The sequence below is a fragment of the Lygodium microphyllum genome, chromosome 24, assembly GCF_053477565.2.
Source record: "Lygodium microphyllum isolate KBCC chromosome 24, Lygodium_microphyllum_v1.1.10, whole genome shotgun sequence".
Classification (NCBI taxonomy): domain Eukaryota; kingdom Viridiplantae; phylum Streptophyta; class Polypodiopsida; order Schizaeales; family Lygodiaceae; genus Lygodium; species Lygodium microphyllum.
Window position 1 is genome coordinate 37,002,501 of NC_141158.1, and position 20,679 is coordinate 37,023,179.

General features: G+C 35.9%; 1 protein-coding gene across 4 annotated transcripts in view; it reads right to left on the reverse strand.

Annotated features, from left to right (window-relative positions):
* Positions 1-19,373, reverse strand: part of LOC148014979 (uncharacterized) — a 39,319-nt gene extending 19,946 nt beyond the window's left edge. The window contains exons 1-4 of one of the 4 annotated variants that reach the window (XM_087665452.1): positions 18,425-18,974; positions 18,143-18,279; positions 17,957-18,023; positions 9,255-14,336 (exon numbers count right to left, since the gene is read on the reverse strand). In XM_087665452.1, coding sequence (XP_087521578.1) covers positions 14,287-14,336; positions 17,957-18,023; positions 18,143-18,279; positions 18,425-18,488 — 318 coding nt within the window. In that variant the 5' untranslated portion in view covers positions 18,489-18,974 and the 3' untranslated portion in view covers positions 9,255-14,286. The other 3 variants (XR_015688356.1, XM_087665454.1, XM_087665453.1) reach the window with 3 other exon arrangements.
* Positions 19,374-20,679: the final 1,306 nt, after the last annotated feature.

The window sequence follows — 20,679 nt, forward strand, 5'->3', positions numbered from 1 at the left end:
TTTTTAGATGTGATGGATGTAGTGAAAGAAAACAAAATTAAATTAAAATTTCACAAAAAAAAAGATTACAAGCGATGATAGCAAGTAATGAGAGAGACATCACATGGACAAGCATAAAGATGCATGACATTTCTTTGTGTCTGTATTTGTATAGTATAGTGTATATACATTTGTGTGTGTATGTATATGTGAGATCGTCTCACCTTACACTTTTCATATTTATATGTAAACAATCCAACCTCATCTTGCTTACTTTCTCTCTTTGCCTTCCATGCAACGTCATTAATTTAGTTTACGACATAAATTAATTTAATATAGCATTCACTCATTTTTTACTCTCTTTTTTTCTTCATGAATACCTTTTAGTAGTCTTTTGGTGAATATCATTAATGACAAAAAATGCATTGATTCACCAAAAGGCCACTAAAACGCGTTTATTAAGGAGAAAAAATAAAAACTAAAAGATAAGTTATATGCTATATTAACTCTATTTGAAATTGAAATGACGAAGTTGTATAGCGAGCAAAGAGAAGAAAAGGAAGAAACACAAGTTTGTTTGCTTAGATATAAATACGGAAGAAGCGAGATGAGATAAGCATACACATACACATATACGCATATTATACACTTCACAAGCATGCACACAGAGAGATAGTCCGCATTTTCATACTTGTCGATATGATACCTCTTCTTACTATTATCGCTTGCAACCTCCTATTTGTAAGATTTTAACTCTTTTTTTTTTCTTTCACTAAACTCCATCACATCCAAAAAATATTTTATATTGTATTATTTGTTTAAAATTATCATTATGACGTATTCTCTGACTCAATCTGTATAATTTCAAAATCATCATTCTCTCACATTTATATTTCGTTAATATCATCTAAATTTTAATTTTACTCATTATAATGATATATTTTAAAATCTCTCTCAATTTTATATTTGATGTTACAATGTCATGTTTTAAAACATTGACTTGATTTTTAATTGTTTTAATCCATATAACTATTCTCTCTCTCTCTCTCTCTCTCTCTCTCTCTCTCTCTCTCTCTCTCTCTCTCTCTCTCTCTCTCTCTCTCTCTCTCTCTCTCTCTCTCTCTCTCTCTAAACTAAGTATATATGTGTAGCAATGAAAATTAAACAAAAAGCAAAGAATACGCAACAATCAACAACTAGCAGTATACAATGACAAACTATGATCAATGACAACCAAAGAGATGAGTAAGAATGAGCAAGAACAAAGACATTAGGTTGTGTAATCAAAGTAAAGTTAAAAGGAAATACGAGCACAACCAAAGACAAAAGAAAAACAAAATAAAAGAGAGAAATATCAATCTTTGACGAGATATGACCATTGTTGTTTATCTTAATACTTTCCTAAAATAGTGACTATTGATTGGGTTTCAACTTAAAAAGTAAATAATCTTCTTCTTTAAGATTTATTTAACCTCTTAGTATAAGCATATGTCTTCTGTTGATCTTCGACTTTCTCTATGTTTATCTCACAATAATCAATCTATAACAAGAGAAATAAGAAAAACTCCAGCTTTTTCATTTTAGCTTTAATCATAGACTTAATGAAACTTCTTATGACTACTAGATTATACAAGTAGATATATTCTTTCTTAACTCATGGTAATGGTCTTTCTAAAAGCTTCCCACATATTTAAGTCTAAATTTAAATGTTAATATGTACCTACACATCAATGTATTTTTAGAATATAGCCACAAATTAATATTCTTATTGTACTAGCTTATCTGCCATCTCCATGAAAGATTACTTAACTAGCTTAAACTTCAATTGCGTTAGAGCTTTAGAATGAAAGTACAAGTCTTATAAAGCATTGAATTCAAGCTCATTTTTATACAATAGCTCATATCCAAACATGACACTAAATCACTAGATGATTATTTCTTAGCTAAAGTAACAATTTTGATCAAATCTAAAAAATATGACTATATGGATGCCACTTCAAAATTAAAGTAAATTTGATTCAATCGATTAGTCAAATCTTGATAGTCAAAGTTGATCTTAATAGTCAAAGATAACTACTTACCTAAAAAATGAATTTTTCAAGAAGAGATAAAAGATAAAACGAGCCACAAAATTAAAAGTAACAAGAGACAAAAAGAATAATGAGAATAAATAAATAAAAGAAAAATTTAAAAACTAAGGAAAAAAACAAAAGAAAAGTGTGTTATAAAGGAAAAAAATATTAAACAATATAAGAGCCTATATGTAATGAAGAGTTAAAAAATAAACCACAAATATAAGAAAGCTTGCAAAAAAAAAATTAAAATGAATAGAGAGAGAGAGAGAGAGAGAGATAAAAGAGGTTTAAAAATATAACTGAGATACAAAGAGAAAAGCCACCTAATGTAACCAAAAAAAGAATATTTTCATTTAAATTTAAGCACGACTTTTATTCAACTATTATTGGGATGAAAGTGCATTTTAAGCGCCCTGAGCCCATCGCATCCCCAAACAGATAGCATACATTTACTACCTCATTATACCAGGTACATGGACAAACCCCATTAACCCAACCACTAGAGGATAAATCCATTTCATCTATCTTCTTCAACACAATGAGGGTTCACAATACCATCGAAAGACTCCAAAATGACTAGAGCTTAGGACCATGATGGATTAGTAGCAAAGAACTTATCACATACTAGAGATATTCTAGCATCCCTACTAGTCTACCTATTCAACGAGGCCATATGTGTGAAGGCTTCTCTACTAGTTGGCCAACTAATGCTATAGTATCAATCTTATGACTTGGAGATCCCATGGTCCTTATAAACTATGAGACAATCACGATTAGGTACAAGCTAGCCAAGCTTTATGGATTGATAATAGCGCATGGATAGAATAGCGCAAACATAAAGCATATGCAAAAATAAGGTTTAGAAGGAACTACTCACTCTTGATCATATCCTCATACTCCGAGCTATCAAGTAAAGCGAGGCACAAGAAAAGTCAAGTATATTGCTACTTTGTGAATTTTTGTAAGGCCTTTGATGTAGTTGTCAAGATTGTGGAAGAGAAGGAAGGAGTCTCACTTGTAGCTTTCTTGCTTGCACAATGAGGGAATACACACAAGGGTGGAGGCTGAAAACAGTTTTCCTCTTCTTAGTTGTGTAAGCCAAAAAAAACTCAAGTACAAAGAAATAGAAGAACCCTATATATGGGTCTCAAACCAAACTCAAGTAACTAAGGTGGCATACTAACTGAGCCACGAACTAGAGTAGATAAGGATAGCTATCATGTAGCTATTATTCATCGACGGTGTATCAACCGCGTCTGCAACTGACAAGTCGGTGACATAAATACTCAACGGTCACCCTGGCGTATCACGAGTGGAGCTCGATATCTCAACACTCCCCCTCGAGCTCAATCCCAATTCCTGCACACCAAGCAGGTCTTGGAACTTGCGCAGCTTCTCTGTGCCCAATGCCTTCGTGAATATGTCAGCTACCTGATCCTCTGTGCTGACATAAACTAGATCAATAAGACCTAGTAAAACCCTCTCACGCACATAGTGATAATGCACCTCAATGTGCTTTGTTCTAGCATGATTGACTGGGTTATTTGCCAAGTGTATACTGCTCATGTTGTCACAATAAATGACAACCGGCCCATCTGTAAGCTGATGCATATCATAAAGTAGCTTATGCAACCAAGCTACCTCACATGCAGCCATTGCTGCACCCCTGTACTCGGCCTCTGTGCTCGACAAGGCAACTGTAGGCTGTTTCTTACTGCTCCAAGTGACTGCAGCACTCCCAAAAGAAAACACATATCCACTGGTAGATCGTCTATCAGAAATACTACCAACCCAATCAGCATCAATGTATCCATGCAGCTGTATCTGAACCCCAGTCTCATAAAATAGTCCATACTGCAATGTGGACTTCACATACCTGAGTATGCGTCTAGCCGCATCCAAATGTGGTTTCCTTGGAGCCTGCATAAACTAACTTACCAATCCAACAGCATAGCTCAAATCTGGCCTGGTAATAGTCATATAAATCAAACTTCCTACTATGCGTCTGTACATAGTAGGGTCTTCGAGAAGCTCACCTACATCTACGCTCAGCTTCACATTCTGCTCCAAAGAAACTGAAATAGGCTTATAGCCTGTCATCCCATATTTGGACAGCATGTCCAATCCATACTGCCTCTCCAAGAGCTGTATTCCACTTGGTGATCTAATCACCTCAATGCCCAAGAAATAACGCAGCTCTCCCAAATCCTTCATCTCAAACTTCTGCTTCAATAGCATTTTCACATGAAGGATATCTTTATCACTGTCACCTGTCATAATCAAATCATCAACATAAATGACAAGTAGCATGATACCTTTCTCTATTTTTTTCACATAAAGTGAGAAATCTGCCTTGGAAATCTGAAAGCCAATAGTGACAAGATACTGTCCTATCTTGTAAGACCATGCTCTAGGTGCTTGCTTCAAGTCATACAAGGCTTTCTTCAACCTGAAAACAAACTCACGATGAACAGCATGCACATAACCTGGTGGCTGCTCCATATAGACCTCTTCTTGCAAATCACCATGCAAGAAGGCATTCTTTACATCCATCTGATGTAAAGACCATCCCTTTGATGCAACCATAACAATGACTAATCTTACGGTTGCCATCCTTGCAACCGAACTGAAAGTTTCTTCATAGTCAATGTCATATGTTTGTGCATACCCCTTGACTACTAACCTTGCCTTGTATCTGTTCACAGAACCATCTGCATTGTGCTTCACCTTATAAACCCACTTACAGCCAATTGCATTTTTACCTTTAAGCAAAGGTACCAATTCCCATGTAGCATTTGCTTCCAAGGCATCCATTTCTTCATCCATGGCTTTCTCCCATTTTACTTTTCCCATGGCTTCCTCAAAAGAAGTGGGTTCTGGTTCCTGTATCACTTTAATCATATATGCATAGTGAATGGCTGTAAATCCATCATATTTCAGCCTATCCACAGGATACCTAGCTCTCGTAGACCTGCATAAAGTAGGTTTACTCCCAGGTGCTCTCAAAACATCCCCTGTCTTCCTTACTCCAGGTGTAACAATAGAAGGAATACCCAACTCATCATCAATGCTCTGTTCTGAGCCATTGGATTCACCATCCACATAAGAGTGACCTGCATTCACATCAAACATGGGCAAATCAACCTTCTCTTTTCCTTTTCGTGATACCTGCATACCAGTATCTGCATTGCTTTGAGAAGATTCTCCTGATCTCAATCTGCCTGTCCATGGCGAAGAATGTGAACCACGGCTAGAGGACGCTCCAGGTCCACTAATATTTTGTGACTGCTGCTGTGAATTTTGTGCAGCACTAACATTTTGTACATCTACATCATCAATCACATTTACTGGTTTATACCAGCTACTCATCTCATCAAAAACAATATCTCTGCTCACTGTAAACTTACGAGTAGAAGAGTTATAACATCTATATCATTTTTGCTGCAGAGAGTAACCAATAAAGATGCACTTCTCAGCTTTTGAATCCAACTTGGATCTCCACCAACTCATTTGGCACATGTACATATGCAATGCAACCAAAAATTTTCAAATGAGAAATATCTGGTTTCCTACCAGTATATCTCTCCTCTGGAGTCATTCCATGTATTGCTGCAGTCGGAGTCATGTTCATTATGTAGACTGCTGTAGTAACTGCCTCAGCCCAATAAAAATCTGGTAGATCTTTTTCATTGAGCATGGCACGAGATATCTCTCCAATATGCATGTTTTTCCTTTCTGCAATTCCATTTTGTTGTGGGATATGACTGCATGAATATTGCTGCTTTATGCCATGCTCCTGCAAGAATCTTGCAAACTCATTTGAGAGGTACTCTCCTCCTCCATCTGACCTTAGGCATTTTATTTGCAGGCTTGTTTCTTTTTCAACCATAGCTTTAAGGGTTTTGAAATGCCCAAAAACTTCACATTTTTTTTTCATAAAATACATCCAAACTTTTCTGCTATAGTCATCAATAAAAGTGACAAAATAATGACAGCCTCCAAGAGATACAGCTTTAGTAATCCACACATCAAAGTGGATTAATTTCAATGGCTTCTCACTCTCTTGAACATGTTTAGGAAATGGTTTCCTTGCCTGTTTTCCAAACTGACAGGCTTCATATACCTTATGCATTTCTGCAACCTTGAATTTAGGCAAACCTGCAACAATATTTTTGGCCTACATTGACTTAAGTCGCTGTACATTAACATGACCAATGCGTTTATGTCAGATATCAATATCTGCAACTACACCGGTCCCATGTGCAAACATTGCTGCACTCAATTCAGACATATCTACATCCAATGTAAACATTCTGCCCTTCTTCTTTCCTTTTGCTATCAATTGACCTTTATTTTTCATATCCTCAACAAAGCATCCATGAGGATTAAATCTAACTTGCAAGCCCTGCTCAACCATTTGACCAACAGAAACCAAATTCTTGGTGATATTGGAAATATGAAATACATCGGACAGGTATTTTTTTTCCCATCCTGCATAGACAAATGAATTTTTCCAATCTGCACAATAGGATGTGCAGTATCATCACCAATCTCCACAAATCCTGATTTTTTTTCATTTTTCTTGCATCCTCCATCCATTCTGCATGACATGTCATGTGGTTTGATGCACCTGAGTCAATATACCATATATCATTGATTTCTTCTGCACTTATCACAGAATTGTTCATGTGCTGCACTATAAACAAGTGCTCATTTCTGTCATCACCCTGTCTACTAGAAGATGCATAATTTCCTTGTTGCAGTTTTCCATTCATGATATCATTTTGCTTTTTATAGTAGTCTTTAGCCATATGACCCATTTTACCACAGTAGTAGCATTCAACATTACTGTTTGCATTTTGGCCTCTTTGCCATCCACCACGACCTCTTTGGCTCCCCCTGCCTCTAAAGTTACCACGTCCTCCTCCATAGGACTGGTTTTCTTGAGTTTGCTGCATATTCTGATTTCTACCACGGCCTCCAAATCGGCCTCCTCTACCTCTGCCTCTACCTCTTCCAGCATTTGAGTAGAAGACAGCTTCTTTTGAAGTTCCTCCTGAAGAAGATGCACCACCATTTCTCTGCTCCTCAAAAATTAGAAGAGCAATCAACTCCTCAAAGTCAGGAAATCTTTCACGAACTGAAATGGGTGTCCGAAACTGTGCATAATCCTTTCCTAGACCATTCAAGGTCACAGAAACTAAATCATCATCTTCCACTGGTGACCCAATGGAAGCAAGTGCGTCTGCAATCTTCTTCACCTTCATGTGGTAGTCATTGATGCTCATATTTTCTCTCTGCACATTATGCAACTCTTGCTTGAGCTGCATTTTCTTGGCTTGCATATTTGTGCTATACATTTTTGACAAAGTATCCCATGCCTCCTTTGGCGTACTTGCATCTTGAATATGCACAATCATAGAGTCTGAAATGCTGATAGACAACCAGTACATAACTTTCTTGGCTCTCTCATGCCATGCTTTAAATGCCTGCATTTGCTGTTGATTGGGAACATCAGAACGAACTGGTTCTTCTTCATTTCCTGCAGCAAATTTCCAATATCATTTTCCCATAAGAAAATTCGTCATTCTAAACTTCCATGCCTAGAAGTTGTTCTTGTCAAGCTTTTCAGTAACAATCTGTGAAAGAGAATCAGACGCCTTTACAGAATACTGCAAAAAATTCTGTCACTACAAAAAACACAGCTTCACCCTCACAAGGACAAATCTACAAAACTGGCGAAAGTGGTATTTGACCACAGAGTCACTTCCTTGTGGCGATTTTACATAAACAGGAACCAAGGATGATTTTGAAACTCCTTATGTCTCTGTACACAAGCATACGATGCAATTTCTGTAGTAACTTTTCACCGACTTGTAGAACAGTGGTCGCACAGCATAAAACAGGGCTTTTTCCTGAGTGCGTGCAGAAAACTTTCGTCTCTAAAACAGGCCCCAAAATGGCCTCAAATCAAAAAAACAGAGTCGCCAAGGGCTAAAGTCCTTTCCCGCAACATATACTGCATTCTTGCTTCACCACGAAGAGCATCTCAACCTGAGACAATGCACTCCTGCACTTTCCGACTGTGCTACCTGCAGAGATCTGCTTCCAAAACAGAAAATGAAAGCAACACTGCTCCTCTTACCAGAACACCGCGAGCTTGGCTTGCTTTCTTGAGCTCCTTACCACAAACAAGGCTCTAATACCATGTCAAGATTGTGGGAGAGAAGGAAGGAATCTCACTTGTAGCTTTCTTGCTTGCACAATGAGGGAATACACACAAGGATGGAGACTGAAAACAGTTTTCCTCTTCTTAGTTGTGTAAGCCAAAAAAAACTCAAGTACAAAGAAATAGAAGAACCCTATATATGGGTCTCAAACCAAACTCAAGTAACTAAGGTGGCATACTAACTGAGCCACGAACTAGAGTAGATAAGAATAGCTATCATGTAGCTATTATTCATCGACAGTGTACCAACCGCGTCTGCAATTGACAAGTCGGTGACATAAATACTCAACGGTCACCCTGCCGTATCACGAGTGGAGCTCGATATCTCAACAGTAGTATCATATACTAGACTTAAGCAAAGATTGAAGATCCCAATGGAGATGAGATAGGAGATACTAGCATTATACATATCTATTACAAAACAAAAATGTGCACCAAGAGAATGGTCAAAGAAAATCACCAATACCATTGGCATAAAACATAGATGTCAATCTCATCTACTCTACTCGAGGTCTTTATATTGATATGTTATCAAACTACATCAATGGTCTCGATAAGGAGAGAGTTAGCCTGTTTAGAAAGAAAAAGGAGGAAAAAAAAACATTAATCTAGATATATATTTTCAAGATTAAGATTCTCTTTGAAAAAAATAACAAAGAATAGATTGACACGAGATTATACTGCTTTGAAATCAATGGAGGGCCAATGTACACGTTTGCAATTTCAAGAGCCTTGAATGAAATTCTAGCTCTTTAATACTTTGCTCACAACAACACTTCTATATATGAACCCTATATGGAGATCAAGCCTCTACCATATCAAACTACATTAATGGTCTCAGAGAGAAGAGAGCTAGTCCTTTTAGGAAAAAAAAGGAGGGAAAGGAGACATTCATCTAGAGATATATTTTCAAGGTCAAGATATAAAAAGACAACATATCAATGAGACAGTATGGTTTACAAGGAGGAATACAAAGTGAACTCAAAAAACATTGAGAAGAGAAGAGAAAAGAAAAGAAACTCTGATGAATGAAATGATAAAGATCTAAATCATAAAGTGAATGTAATACAAGGAAATAAGTGTACCGTAGTATAAGAAAAATAATGAAGACAACCACCAACCAGGAATCGCAATGTCATCCTGAAGAGATGTAAGGACAATGGAGATTGAAGAGAAGAGATGAGAGATTGAATATATCAACCATGAAGAATGAGTGACAAAGACAATCTATGAATAGGCAAGAGACCTATCTAGGGTGGATCCTGGGGAAAGAGCACCGACTGTCTAGGATTATGCGCCACTATGAGTGCCCAATCTCTTTTTGGGGTTGTTGACTATGAATCCCTAAACACAAATCACAAAACGCAAGTGAAGAATTTCTAAATATAATATTCTCTTTGAAGCAAGTGACAAAGGATAGATTGACATGAGATTATGTTGAGAGATAACCATGTGAATCCTATGTATACAAGGGTGAATAAGAATAGCTAAGTGTGAATGAATTGGAGAGCAAGGGAAAACCCTAACCCTAGCCATCCAAAGGCTATTTAAATAGCCTAGAGATCACTCTCAATATATAGAAGAGTCTGCCAATTATACTTATAAATAACTCATTAAGAAAGATCTTGTACTTAAGCTCTCTCTCTCTCTCTCTCTCTCTCTCTCTCTCTCTCTCTCTTGTGTACACTTTCTCCTACTCTCACCCTGATATTTCAATATGATATCAAAGCCATCTTTGATCCAACAAGCTTCCTTCAACTCCACTTTCAACTAAGTATACATGAGCATGTAATTTTCTCGCTATACCTCTTCACCTCCATAACTATTTGGAGCACCTAGGAAGAACAAAAGAGAGCATATCTTACCTAGTTTTCTTCTCAAGAGTTGTTTTCTACTCAAGGCACTTCAAGATATCACATCAAACATTGACATTAAGCAACCAAGAAGGCAACATTGTGTGTTTTCCAAAAACAAACTAATCTGGATAGTGTGGAGTTTGGTTAGTTGTTGCAAGCTAAAAAAAACACAATCAAGACAACTATCATAGGGTATTTGTTGCCCCCCAAGTAGACTATCCTACCCTAAAATGGTTTGGTATAACTTCTTTCCTACTACTCACACAAAGCAAAACCCTAATTGTGTGTTGTCTAGCAATCATAAACAAAAACCTTCAAGATTTCTTCTTTTAACATTAATCACCCTGGTTGATACTAATAGTGATTCTAAGCATTCACTTAAGTCTTGTGGAGTCTCTTGCAATTTTGAAAACTCCATCTCAAGTTCAAAGACACCTGGTAAACACTATTAAGCTTGTAAGAAAACCTGACTTGTAGACATATACTATGAGATGAATGCTTGTAAGCACTAATACTACATCTCATAGTCATGATCATGCTTCTAATTAGTATGTGAAAATATTTACACTAAATCTCAATCTTGAGGAGTAATCATATTTTGTGCCTCCACACACATTGCCCACCATTGTATGAAGGACTAGACACTACCATTCCCTAAAGCAATCAATAACACCTTATCATGGCCATGGCCTATGTCAATGTTAAACCTCAAATCTATAAGTTTGATGGAAAATACTTTCATCCATGGCAAGTATTAGTGAAATATAAAATAATTAAACGAAGCTAATGGCCCTTCATAAAAAAGACCAAGGTTATTGATCCATCAAGCCCACTTAATGTAGAAAATGATGAAAGAGTCCAAGCCATAGTCCTACTTCATCTAGATGAATCCTTGATTCAACACATTGACCAACTCTCCACTGCCAAGAAGAAATGGAATGAGCTTGAAAAGCTTTATAGAACTAAAGAAAAAAACTCAAAAATTCTCCTTAAGATCGTCTTTTTTGGCCTGGAGTATAAGCAATGAGAAATCCTATGTAAGTTCATCTCTCACATGGGCTCATGGCAAAGCTATCCTTAGTACAAACCCCAATTTATAATAAAGATGTCACTAAAATTCCCTAAAAATTTACAAAAAAGGTATACCCAATCCTTGTAACAACTCTTGCAAATATCCCAAATCCAACCTCTTAAAAAGCACCATGCAATATTATTTAGATGAGAAGAAAAGAAATCAGAAAGAAAGCAACACCAATCAAGGATCTACTTTACCATCTCATGAGCAACTATTGATTCATATTGTCTTCACTAAATGCTCCTTTTGCAATAAGAAGGAACATCTTGTCAATAATTATTGAAAATTTATATTAAAAAAATCAAGTATAATAAATGTAAAAAGACAAAACGTGTTACCAATAAATGCCCTACCATCCCTAAACTACCAAAAGAATTGGAGAATAACTTTGTCTCCAAAACACCAGATGATCAACTTTTCTAAACCTATAAATCCTCTACTAATAAATACTCTTATAACATAATTTATAAAGATATCCTATTTTGTTTGAGGAAGGGCACTAACATGTCTTATAGTCCAATGCCACTCTAACATTGCGGAGAGGTGTTGAGAGATAAACATGTGAACCCTATGTATGCAAGGGTGGTTAAGGATAGTTGGTATGAATAAACTGGAGGGCAAGGAAAAACCCAAACCCTAACCAACCAAAGGCTATTTAAATAGCCTAGATGTCACTCTCAATGTAGAGGAGAGTGTACGAGTTATACTTGTGAACTCATTAAGAAATATATTTCTTATACTTGAGAGCTCTCCCCCTCTTGTGCACACTTTCTCCTGCTCATTCATATTTCAACAAATTATACATCTTTGAGATTGATAAAGACACTATACACGCACAAAATTGTAATGAAATTCTAGCTCTTTGATACTTTTCTTACACCAACACTTTTATATAGAAAACCCACATGGGCATCGAGTATCTACGACACGAGGAGAGATGCAAGATCAACTACTATCCAAGGGAAAGGAGATATACGAGGAATAAAAGTAAATGAAAAGATCCTTCTTACTAATGATTTTATGAATGATTCAAAGTACCGACTGAGATGATCAAATTTGAGATGGAAGACACCATCCAAAATAACAAAGATGTTTCAAATAGTGGCTTTCTTATATAAGCTCTAGACCTTGTTGAGACATAGAGACTCTTGACTCATACTAGAGTCATCTAGACAACTAGCATTACAAGGGGATACAAGTACTTAAATACTCGAATAAAGACATAATTACAACTACATGGATTACACATGAATCATCTCTCACCACTACAATACAACTTGGATTGCCCCCACTTGGAGCTCAACTAAGAGAAGCTAAACCACATCATAATGGACATTATTTAGATATACATAGCCAAGGCACAAGTGACACCTACTAAGAATCTGGAAAAAAAGATAACTTTTATTAAGGGCATCTTCTACACATATCTCCTAATAACACTATTGACTATCCAAGGAAACATGGATACGTCAACTATTCCCTCCACGACAAAGTTCTCATCAATCCCACTAATACCCACCATGTAAAACCAACCTAGGCACAACCATTGACATGAAAACACATCATCCACATCCAACTACTCCACACCCTCCTAAAAAATATTATTTACAAATACAAAGCATCCTAAATCATCATCAAGAAACCCTACCTCACCACTTTAATCACTCTATGCTAAATAGACCCATGAGATATTTTTTATTTAGATAGTCATGGCATTAGATGTCGACTATTTTGGAATATGAAAAAACATTACATTTTGGTCTCACAAACCTATTTAACCTTTTTCAAACTTTAATATAACTATTCTCTCTCTCTCTCTCTCTCTCTCTCTCTCTCTCTCTCTCTCTCTCTCTCTCTCTCTCTCTCTCTCTCTCTCTCTCTCTCTCTCTCTCTCTCTCTCTCTCTCTCTCTTTAAAAAGTTAGTATATTTATCACTTAAAAAATATTGGAGTACATATCAACTAAATGGATAGCAAAGTAAGAAAAAAAAACTAACGTATGTCATGAGACTAAGTTCTCTTAAGAGAGAAAAGCCCTATCTGCTTCACAATATCAAGCTACTCCAATAAAAAACTTTCAATTGAGCCAAATTATAGACATAGAACTATTAGCAAGTAAACTTCATAGTGTGAACTACAAGAGCTTAAGACTACTATCCTCAAAATGCCTATAAACAAAAGCTAAAATAACCATACCTCGAAATAGTTTTCATTAGGTATAAATGATAAACATGTATTCAATATCTTCGTTCAATCTAAGAATAAGTCCAAAGCCTTTTCACATCATTGTAATTAAGAGTAATCAAACTATTACCTATACTAACTATTGGGTGTTAAGACCCCTTACACTCTCCTATGTATATATCACTTTACACATGTGAACTTACCCTTACAAGTGTAAGTATACCATATCCTAAGTATATATATATTCTTTTATTCTTTGAGTTTACCACATTAGTACACACTGATCTATCAATTCTCACTCTCTCTCACTATTCACTAAACTCCTATTGTACCTAAATCAACCTATGTGCTCTCTTTGATTGTACTTATACTCAACAAATAGATATCAAAGTATGACAATCCAAGCAACCAATAGACAAATAGCTACAATAGCATTTGCTACAAGCAATAGTCACAAAGGAAGGACAGGTGTAAATAGTAGTCGCAAGTGACAAGTAGAGGTAATAATTATAGACTACAAGTGAGAACCATAGACTCCAAGTCATCACAACAAGCAATGGACCAATATGTGACCAAACTATGACAGTACACAACCAACAGACCAACAATTAATTAAAGGGACTAACACCAAACGAGCTACAAGACTGGGTTTACCCAACACACTATCAAAGCATTTGGAATCAAAAGTCTACCACAAGGATAAGAGACAAAAGGGTGAGCGAGAATTCGAAAGAGTAATTAATGAAAGAGAAAGGGTCCGAAAAATAGATGTAAACAAATACTCATAGAGGTGAAACTTGTCGATTTATTTCTACATCTTGAGAAAACAAATCCGTTCTAGACAAAAAACGTGCAACAATCAATAGCTTCTTCATTGCTACCCAGACCGCTAATCCGATGCTTCAATTGGCTCCAAAAGGAGAATAAATATAAGCATACCTAATCAAAATTCTCTCAAATCATTTTTTCTTCCAATTTGAAGTATTGTTGGTTACTTGTAAATTATAATCATGCAACATGTAAATTTGCCATTTCTTTTCGCATAAAATCTTCCAAAAATGATTAAAGGCCACTTACTTCTTTCTACATATCATCATATTCTAAAAGTTATCATCATAAGAAAGTCGAATGACAATGCACACTAAAGTTTTTCACACAATATCTGCGTGGTAACAAATAAGCTTTGCATGGCACACATAACTGAATCAAAGGCCAACACACGACATCAGATGAGCAATGAGACCAAGCAAAAAACGAGCATATCAACTTTTTTTAATCAAAATTTTTAGTATCACTTCCTTCTCTATGGAGTATTCTCGCATGCATGCATAAAGCATAAATCTATGCAAACTTGCTTTTAGAAATTTAAGGCTTTTTTCGAACTTAGTACCACACACATATTCTAGTAACCCTTGACCCATAAATTACAAAGATTGAATGCACAAGTCTTAAAAATTTTACAATTTTTCCCATAAAAGTGAAGTTTTGCTCAACTAAGCCATTCTCTTTGAAATGTATACTAGTGGATCCCAAAGTTTGGACCTTATAAAAAATTAGTCAATTTTTTATAATATTTACCCACATTTGATACTAGAAAGCTTATATTGATGCAATTGAAATAGATTTACAATAAAAATTAAAAGGCTTTTCACATTGATAATACAATTTGGGCCGACTTGAGCTTTGAAAGGGAGATTACAACAAATTTTATTATTGAGTTGGAGAACTTTAAACTTGAGATATTTCAACTGTTATAAAAAGACAACTTCTCTTGTTATATATATTGCTAAATACCCATTATATAGTGAGACCGTGATATATAAAAACCTTGGATTTTTACATTTGAGCATTATGATGATGTGTTACTAAAGTGAAAGTTATCATTTATACAAATGTATCCGATATCATTCATGTATATACTATATTGCTAAATACCCATTATATAGTGAGACAATGATATATACAAAACTTAGATTTTTACATTTCGACAGTATAATAATGTATTACTAAAGTAAACGCTATCATTTATACAAATGTATCAAATATCATTCATGTATATGCTATATTCAATATTTAAGACTAAAATTACGTTAAAATATTTACTTCTTAAATACCTTAAAAATACAAGCATATATACTTACTGCTACATTTAACAACCTAGCTATTAACTAAGAGCATTCAACACTTTATTAAAATTTTTAATTGTTAAATATGAATGGCAATGCATCTACATCTGAGACAGAATCTCTTTGAGATTTGTAAATTTAATGATAATGGTTTTGATCTTTTGTAAGGATTACATGCAAGATATATATATTTTTTAATTATGATGAAACTTTAATAAAACATAAGCCTCTTGCTTTGTCAAATGAAAATTGGTCTAAAATAAATAAAATGACCATTACTTATTAAAATAACAATCACAAATGATAACTTAACTTATATAAAGAAACTTGATATTGATTATACAGTTTGGAAAAAACTCAAGGCTATTTGTGAGAATACAACTCTTATCAATCAAGTAAATCTCACACAAAAGTTGATCAACTTAAAGCTTGATGAGTCTAAGCCTATCTCAAAGTATTTGAGTGCTTTCACTATTACTTTGAGTCAATTAGAGAATGCAAACTCCCTAGCTTTTGATCCTAAATTGAGGACTATCTACTTGTTCATGACATTACCTAATTTATAAAAAACACTAGTTATGTTATTGAGCAATAACCCTAGCTTAACATTTGATGGTATACAGGGTTATATTCTCAATGAAAAGATTAGATACAAGGTAAGTGAAAAAACTATGGATTAATCTATAATGTAATTTAAAAAACTTAAAAAAATATTACAAATAAAAATAAAAATCATAACAAAAACAAAAAAAATAACAAGATTTCACTCGTTATCAATGTGGTTGCAAAGAGCATAAAAAGTTTAATTGTTAATATTTTAGAAAAAAACAAAAACGCAAAAAGTAAATTAATACAAAAAACAAAAGAAAAAAATTAGCAACTCTACTTCTAAAAAGACACAAAAAGCAAATATAATATCTAATAGTATTATTGAGAAAATAATAGAGGATAAAAATATTGATCTATTGGTTGCATTTTCAAATCCACATGCTATGACAATGAAAAACATGTATATCACTAAAATAAATGCCATGTATACATTATTATCAACTTATAATGATTTGTTACGATTGTGAATTATTAAAAACAATGATTTATTTCATGTAGCTCTATCTTTAGAGTGTTTTTTTCTTATATAACTTAAAAAGTCTACCTTAGCAACAATCATACATGTGATATTGAAAAAATAAACACCATATACGTAGCTCTTAAAAATGATCAAAAAGTAATACTTCATAATGTTATGTATATATCTAGCATCAATAAGAGTATACTTTTTGTTGAACAACTAAACAACAAAGATTACTACTTTTGATAATGAAATGTAAAAGTTACAAAAAAAATCTATACTAGTCACTAGAGGTAGTAAAAAAGGAGACTATATTGTCTCTTCTCAAAAGCCACTTCTTGAAAAGTTTATTACAATTACTAAGTACACTCGTGTATGAAGTTAAGAAAGCGTCTTAGACACATGAGTCAAAAGGATTTGAAGGCACTTCTTTTTATGAAAATGATTTAAACCATTAGAAACAACAAAAGAACTAGCCTCATCACAAATCCTATTTCAACAATTATAAGATCCATATCTTACAAAAGCTGAAAACAAAGGAAACTACCTCCCTACAAAGAGACAATCCCATGGTACCCACCAAGTAAAGTCCATACAAATGCCAATCCCTTAGCTTGGCAACCAAGCTAATTACCCAAGATTAAGACATTAGTTTACACCCAACTACATTATAAAATATAAAACATAAGAAAATTCATAATTTCAACATTTTATATGTATGTCCTAAAACAACCATGTAATACTTTTATCATTAGTCAATCTTCAAGATATAAAGGGCATAACTCCTTAATTGATATGTAAGTATGATTAGTAAGAAATATAACACAATAAGTGTAAAGTAAAAAACCCCTCGATAAGTCAATCATGGATAGAACTTGTGTTTACCCTATGTGTATGCTTTCATTAACAAAATATCAATTCTTGATGCACACAATATTTAATGCATGTGGGGCAATAGCCAATGATATAAAATAAAAGGCTACAAGGAGAAGTAGCAAAAATTTATTGCGACTCCGCTCTAAAGATAAAACCCCAACATGTATTGCCATATGGAAGAAAGTGACCATTCAAAGCCTTAGGCAATCAAACATAATGTGCTAATCCTCTTGAGAAAATAGTTACAAACACTATTTAAGTGTTTGACCAGAGATGTTGCAAGAGTTCGAGCTTATTTCCCATTCAAAAATTAATCCATGAGCTTAAGGCAAGCTAGAAACATGATGAGATGTCTTAGTAGTATTGCAATGAACCACATGGGGACAAAGTTGTGATGATTACTAACAAGCTAGCATTTTTCCAATACTTATCTTTTTTTCATTATTTATACTCCTTGGAGACAAAGATAGGTGTTCAAAAAGCCATACCTGATAGATAAAATATACCAAACCCATGCTTGTCAAGGATATACCGGAGAGAAATTACGAAGTATGGCTGCATTTTGCACCATACCCACGAGTGAGTGTATTGCAAAAAGACATTACATATTGATGCTAAAGAAAAACGATTCCATACAAGCTACAATATATTCAAGTTAGGAGAAATGTCATTACCATATGATGTAGCGCAATACAGTGTATAAACCAGCAGGCCAAGTAGTAAGAAACCATGAAGTACACATGACCAGCCAGTATTGGTGCTGAAGGAACATGATCCAAAAGAGTTGAGACAGAGGGGTTTCGCTTATTACCTGCATCCATGTGAAAGAGGAAGGTTAGGACATTCCAACTGATGTGTATTGCAGGTGTCAGGGGCACAACCCAATTGTCATCCCCTTCCATATGCATGTACTCCTTAAGCCCCAAAAGGATATAAAGTATCAGAAGGTGGTTTACCATATCCAGGGATGAGCAACCTGAAGATCCTGGATATAATTGCAGCAGTAGTAGACTGATGCATGCACTGCTTAGTGTGTCAAGTGAGCAGGGTGTGTGGGGTATCAAGATGTACAAGTATTGACAAGTCGCACAGTAGAGCATGTCTTGAAGCAGCGAGACAAGGAGAGTATCAAATTTTAAGCCAATTACATGCTTGTAGGGTCATGCAATTGTCTACGTAGTGAGTACAGGAGTACTCAGTACACAGCATGGCATGCAGTATGGAGAGGTGAGGCACAATATCAGTGGAGGAGGAGACCAGTATGGCAGCTAAGGCTTCAAGTGATGGTTGTAGGTTGCCGTGCTGGTGGAGCCAAGGCTTCAAGTGAGAGGTCCAAACAGTATTGCGCCTTTCCAAAGTACAGTACAGTTGAAGATGGCCATCCCCCAAATGCCAAACCCTAGGCACACAACTCCTACTAGCAAGCAAACTTGATAGCGTAAACCAGAGAAGTAGGGTGCCAAGCAAAGAGCCTGAGAACTGCTATCCCCGCAAAGCATGTAAATAGGAGCTAGAACAACCATACCTTGAAGTAGCTTCCCGCAGGTATAGTGTATTCAGGAAGTCTAGGGATAAGTCCAGAGCCTCTGTGCATCCTTGTCATCAGGAGTAACCCAACTCTTGCTTGTGCCTGCTGCAGAGTGTAGCAGGTTCCCACGCACTGTTGCGGGGTGCTGCAGTCGCCCATCGAGCGTGGTAAACCTCAGAAGCAGTAGGCGTACCATTGCTGAGAGCTCGTATGTAGCCGCGGCATACGATGGTCATGTCCTAGCCTCTGACAAGCGCCGACAGCTCGAAAATACAGCTGAAAAATGACACAGATAGCGGAAATTGGAATCAATCTGGCAGAAGGAGCGTCCTGGATACGTTTGCAAATTCAAGGTACAAAAAGGGGGGGAAACCAGCTACGCAAGGATCTCGTGGGCAAGGCACAAATAAGCGAGTCAAACACAATCAAATATTAAGGCTCAAAAAGTATAGTCCATCTACTAGCATTCCTTGCGCGCGAAGAACGCTTCGCGAGGGAAGTGAGGCTGCCGTGCGTGTGAAGAACGCTTCGCGGCAGTGAAGCTACCATGTGCGTGAAGAACGCTTCACTATCGCGAAGCGGGGTGCGAGGGAAGTGAAGCTGCCGTGGAATAACCGGGGTGGGAGGGAAGTGAAGCTGCTTATCGCGAGGGATGCGAGGGAAGTGAAGCTACCATGCGCACAGCAACTTCACTTCCCTCACACCCCACTTCATGGCAACGAAGCGTTCTTCGCGTGCAAGGAAAGCTAGTAGATGGACTATACTTTTTGAACCTTAATATTTGATTGTGTTCCTAATATTGACTCACTTATTTGTGCCTTGCCCACGAGATCCTTGTGTAGCTGGTTTTCCCCCCTTTTTTTTACCTTGAATTTGCAAACTTATCCAGGATGCTCCTTCTACCAGATTGATTCTGCTATTTGTGTCATTTTTCAGTTGTATTTTTTAGCTATCTGTGCTTGTCAAGCCTACCCCTATCGCACAATGGGTAATGCTATCACAAAAACATCACGTGCTTTACTCTTCTCTACTCACAACCCCTCTATCTCTCATTCCATTTACACCTCCCCTCTCTATATCCACACACACACACACTCTCTCTCTCTCTCTCTCTCTCTCTCTCTCTCTCTCTCTCTCTCTCTCTCTCTCTCTCTCTCTCTCTCTCTCTCTCTCTCTCATACACGTATAAAAAGCCAAATATGCATTTGCATCAAGGAGTACACAGACTCATATATACATGCAATGACCATGCACCAAACTTATAAACTTGTATCTATACTTGCTCTGCATAACAATTAGAAACAACTTGTATCCTTGGATGCTACAATGAGAAATAACATTCCTACGGTGAAACGAACCACAAATGAAAGATATATGAACCACACCACAAATTTAAGTTTGTCCAAGCATTGCATGCAAACTCTCGGTATTAATAACCCACATAGGTGAAGTAAAGCCCGAAACCAATGTTTCTTCTAGAGACTGCACCAATAACCTTGCACCACAATTTCAAGTATCAACAAACCACAAAAGTATCACTCCTTGATTATGCCTATGCATCTACATCCAAATGTTACAAAAAAATTTGCAGTTCCCATAGGGTTTAACCAAAACGAAGCTTTCTTTTCTTTGAGAAATAACTAGGAAATTTTTCACTCTCCAATATAGCATGGCTAGGTGAAG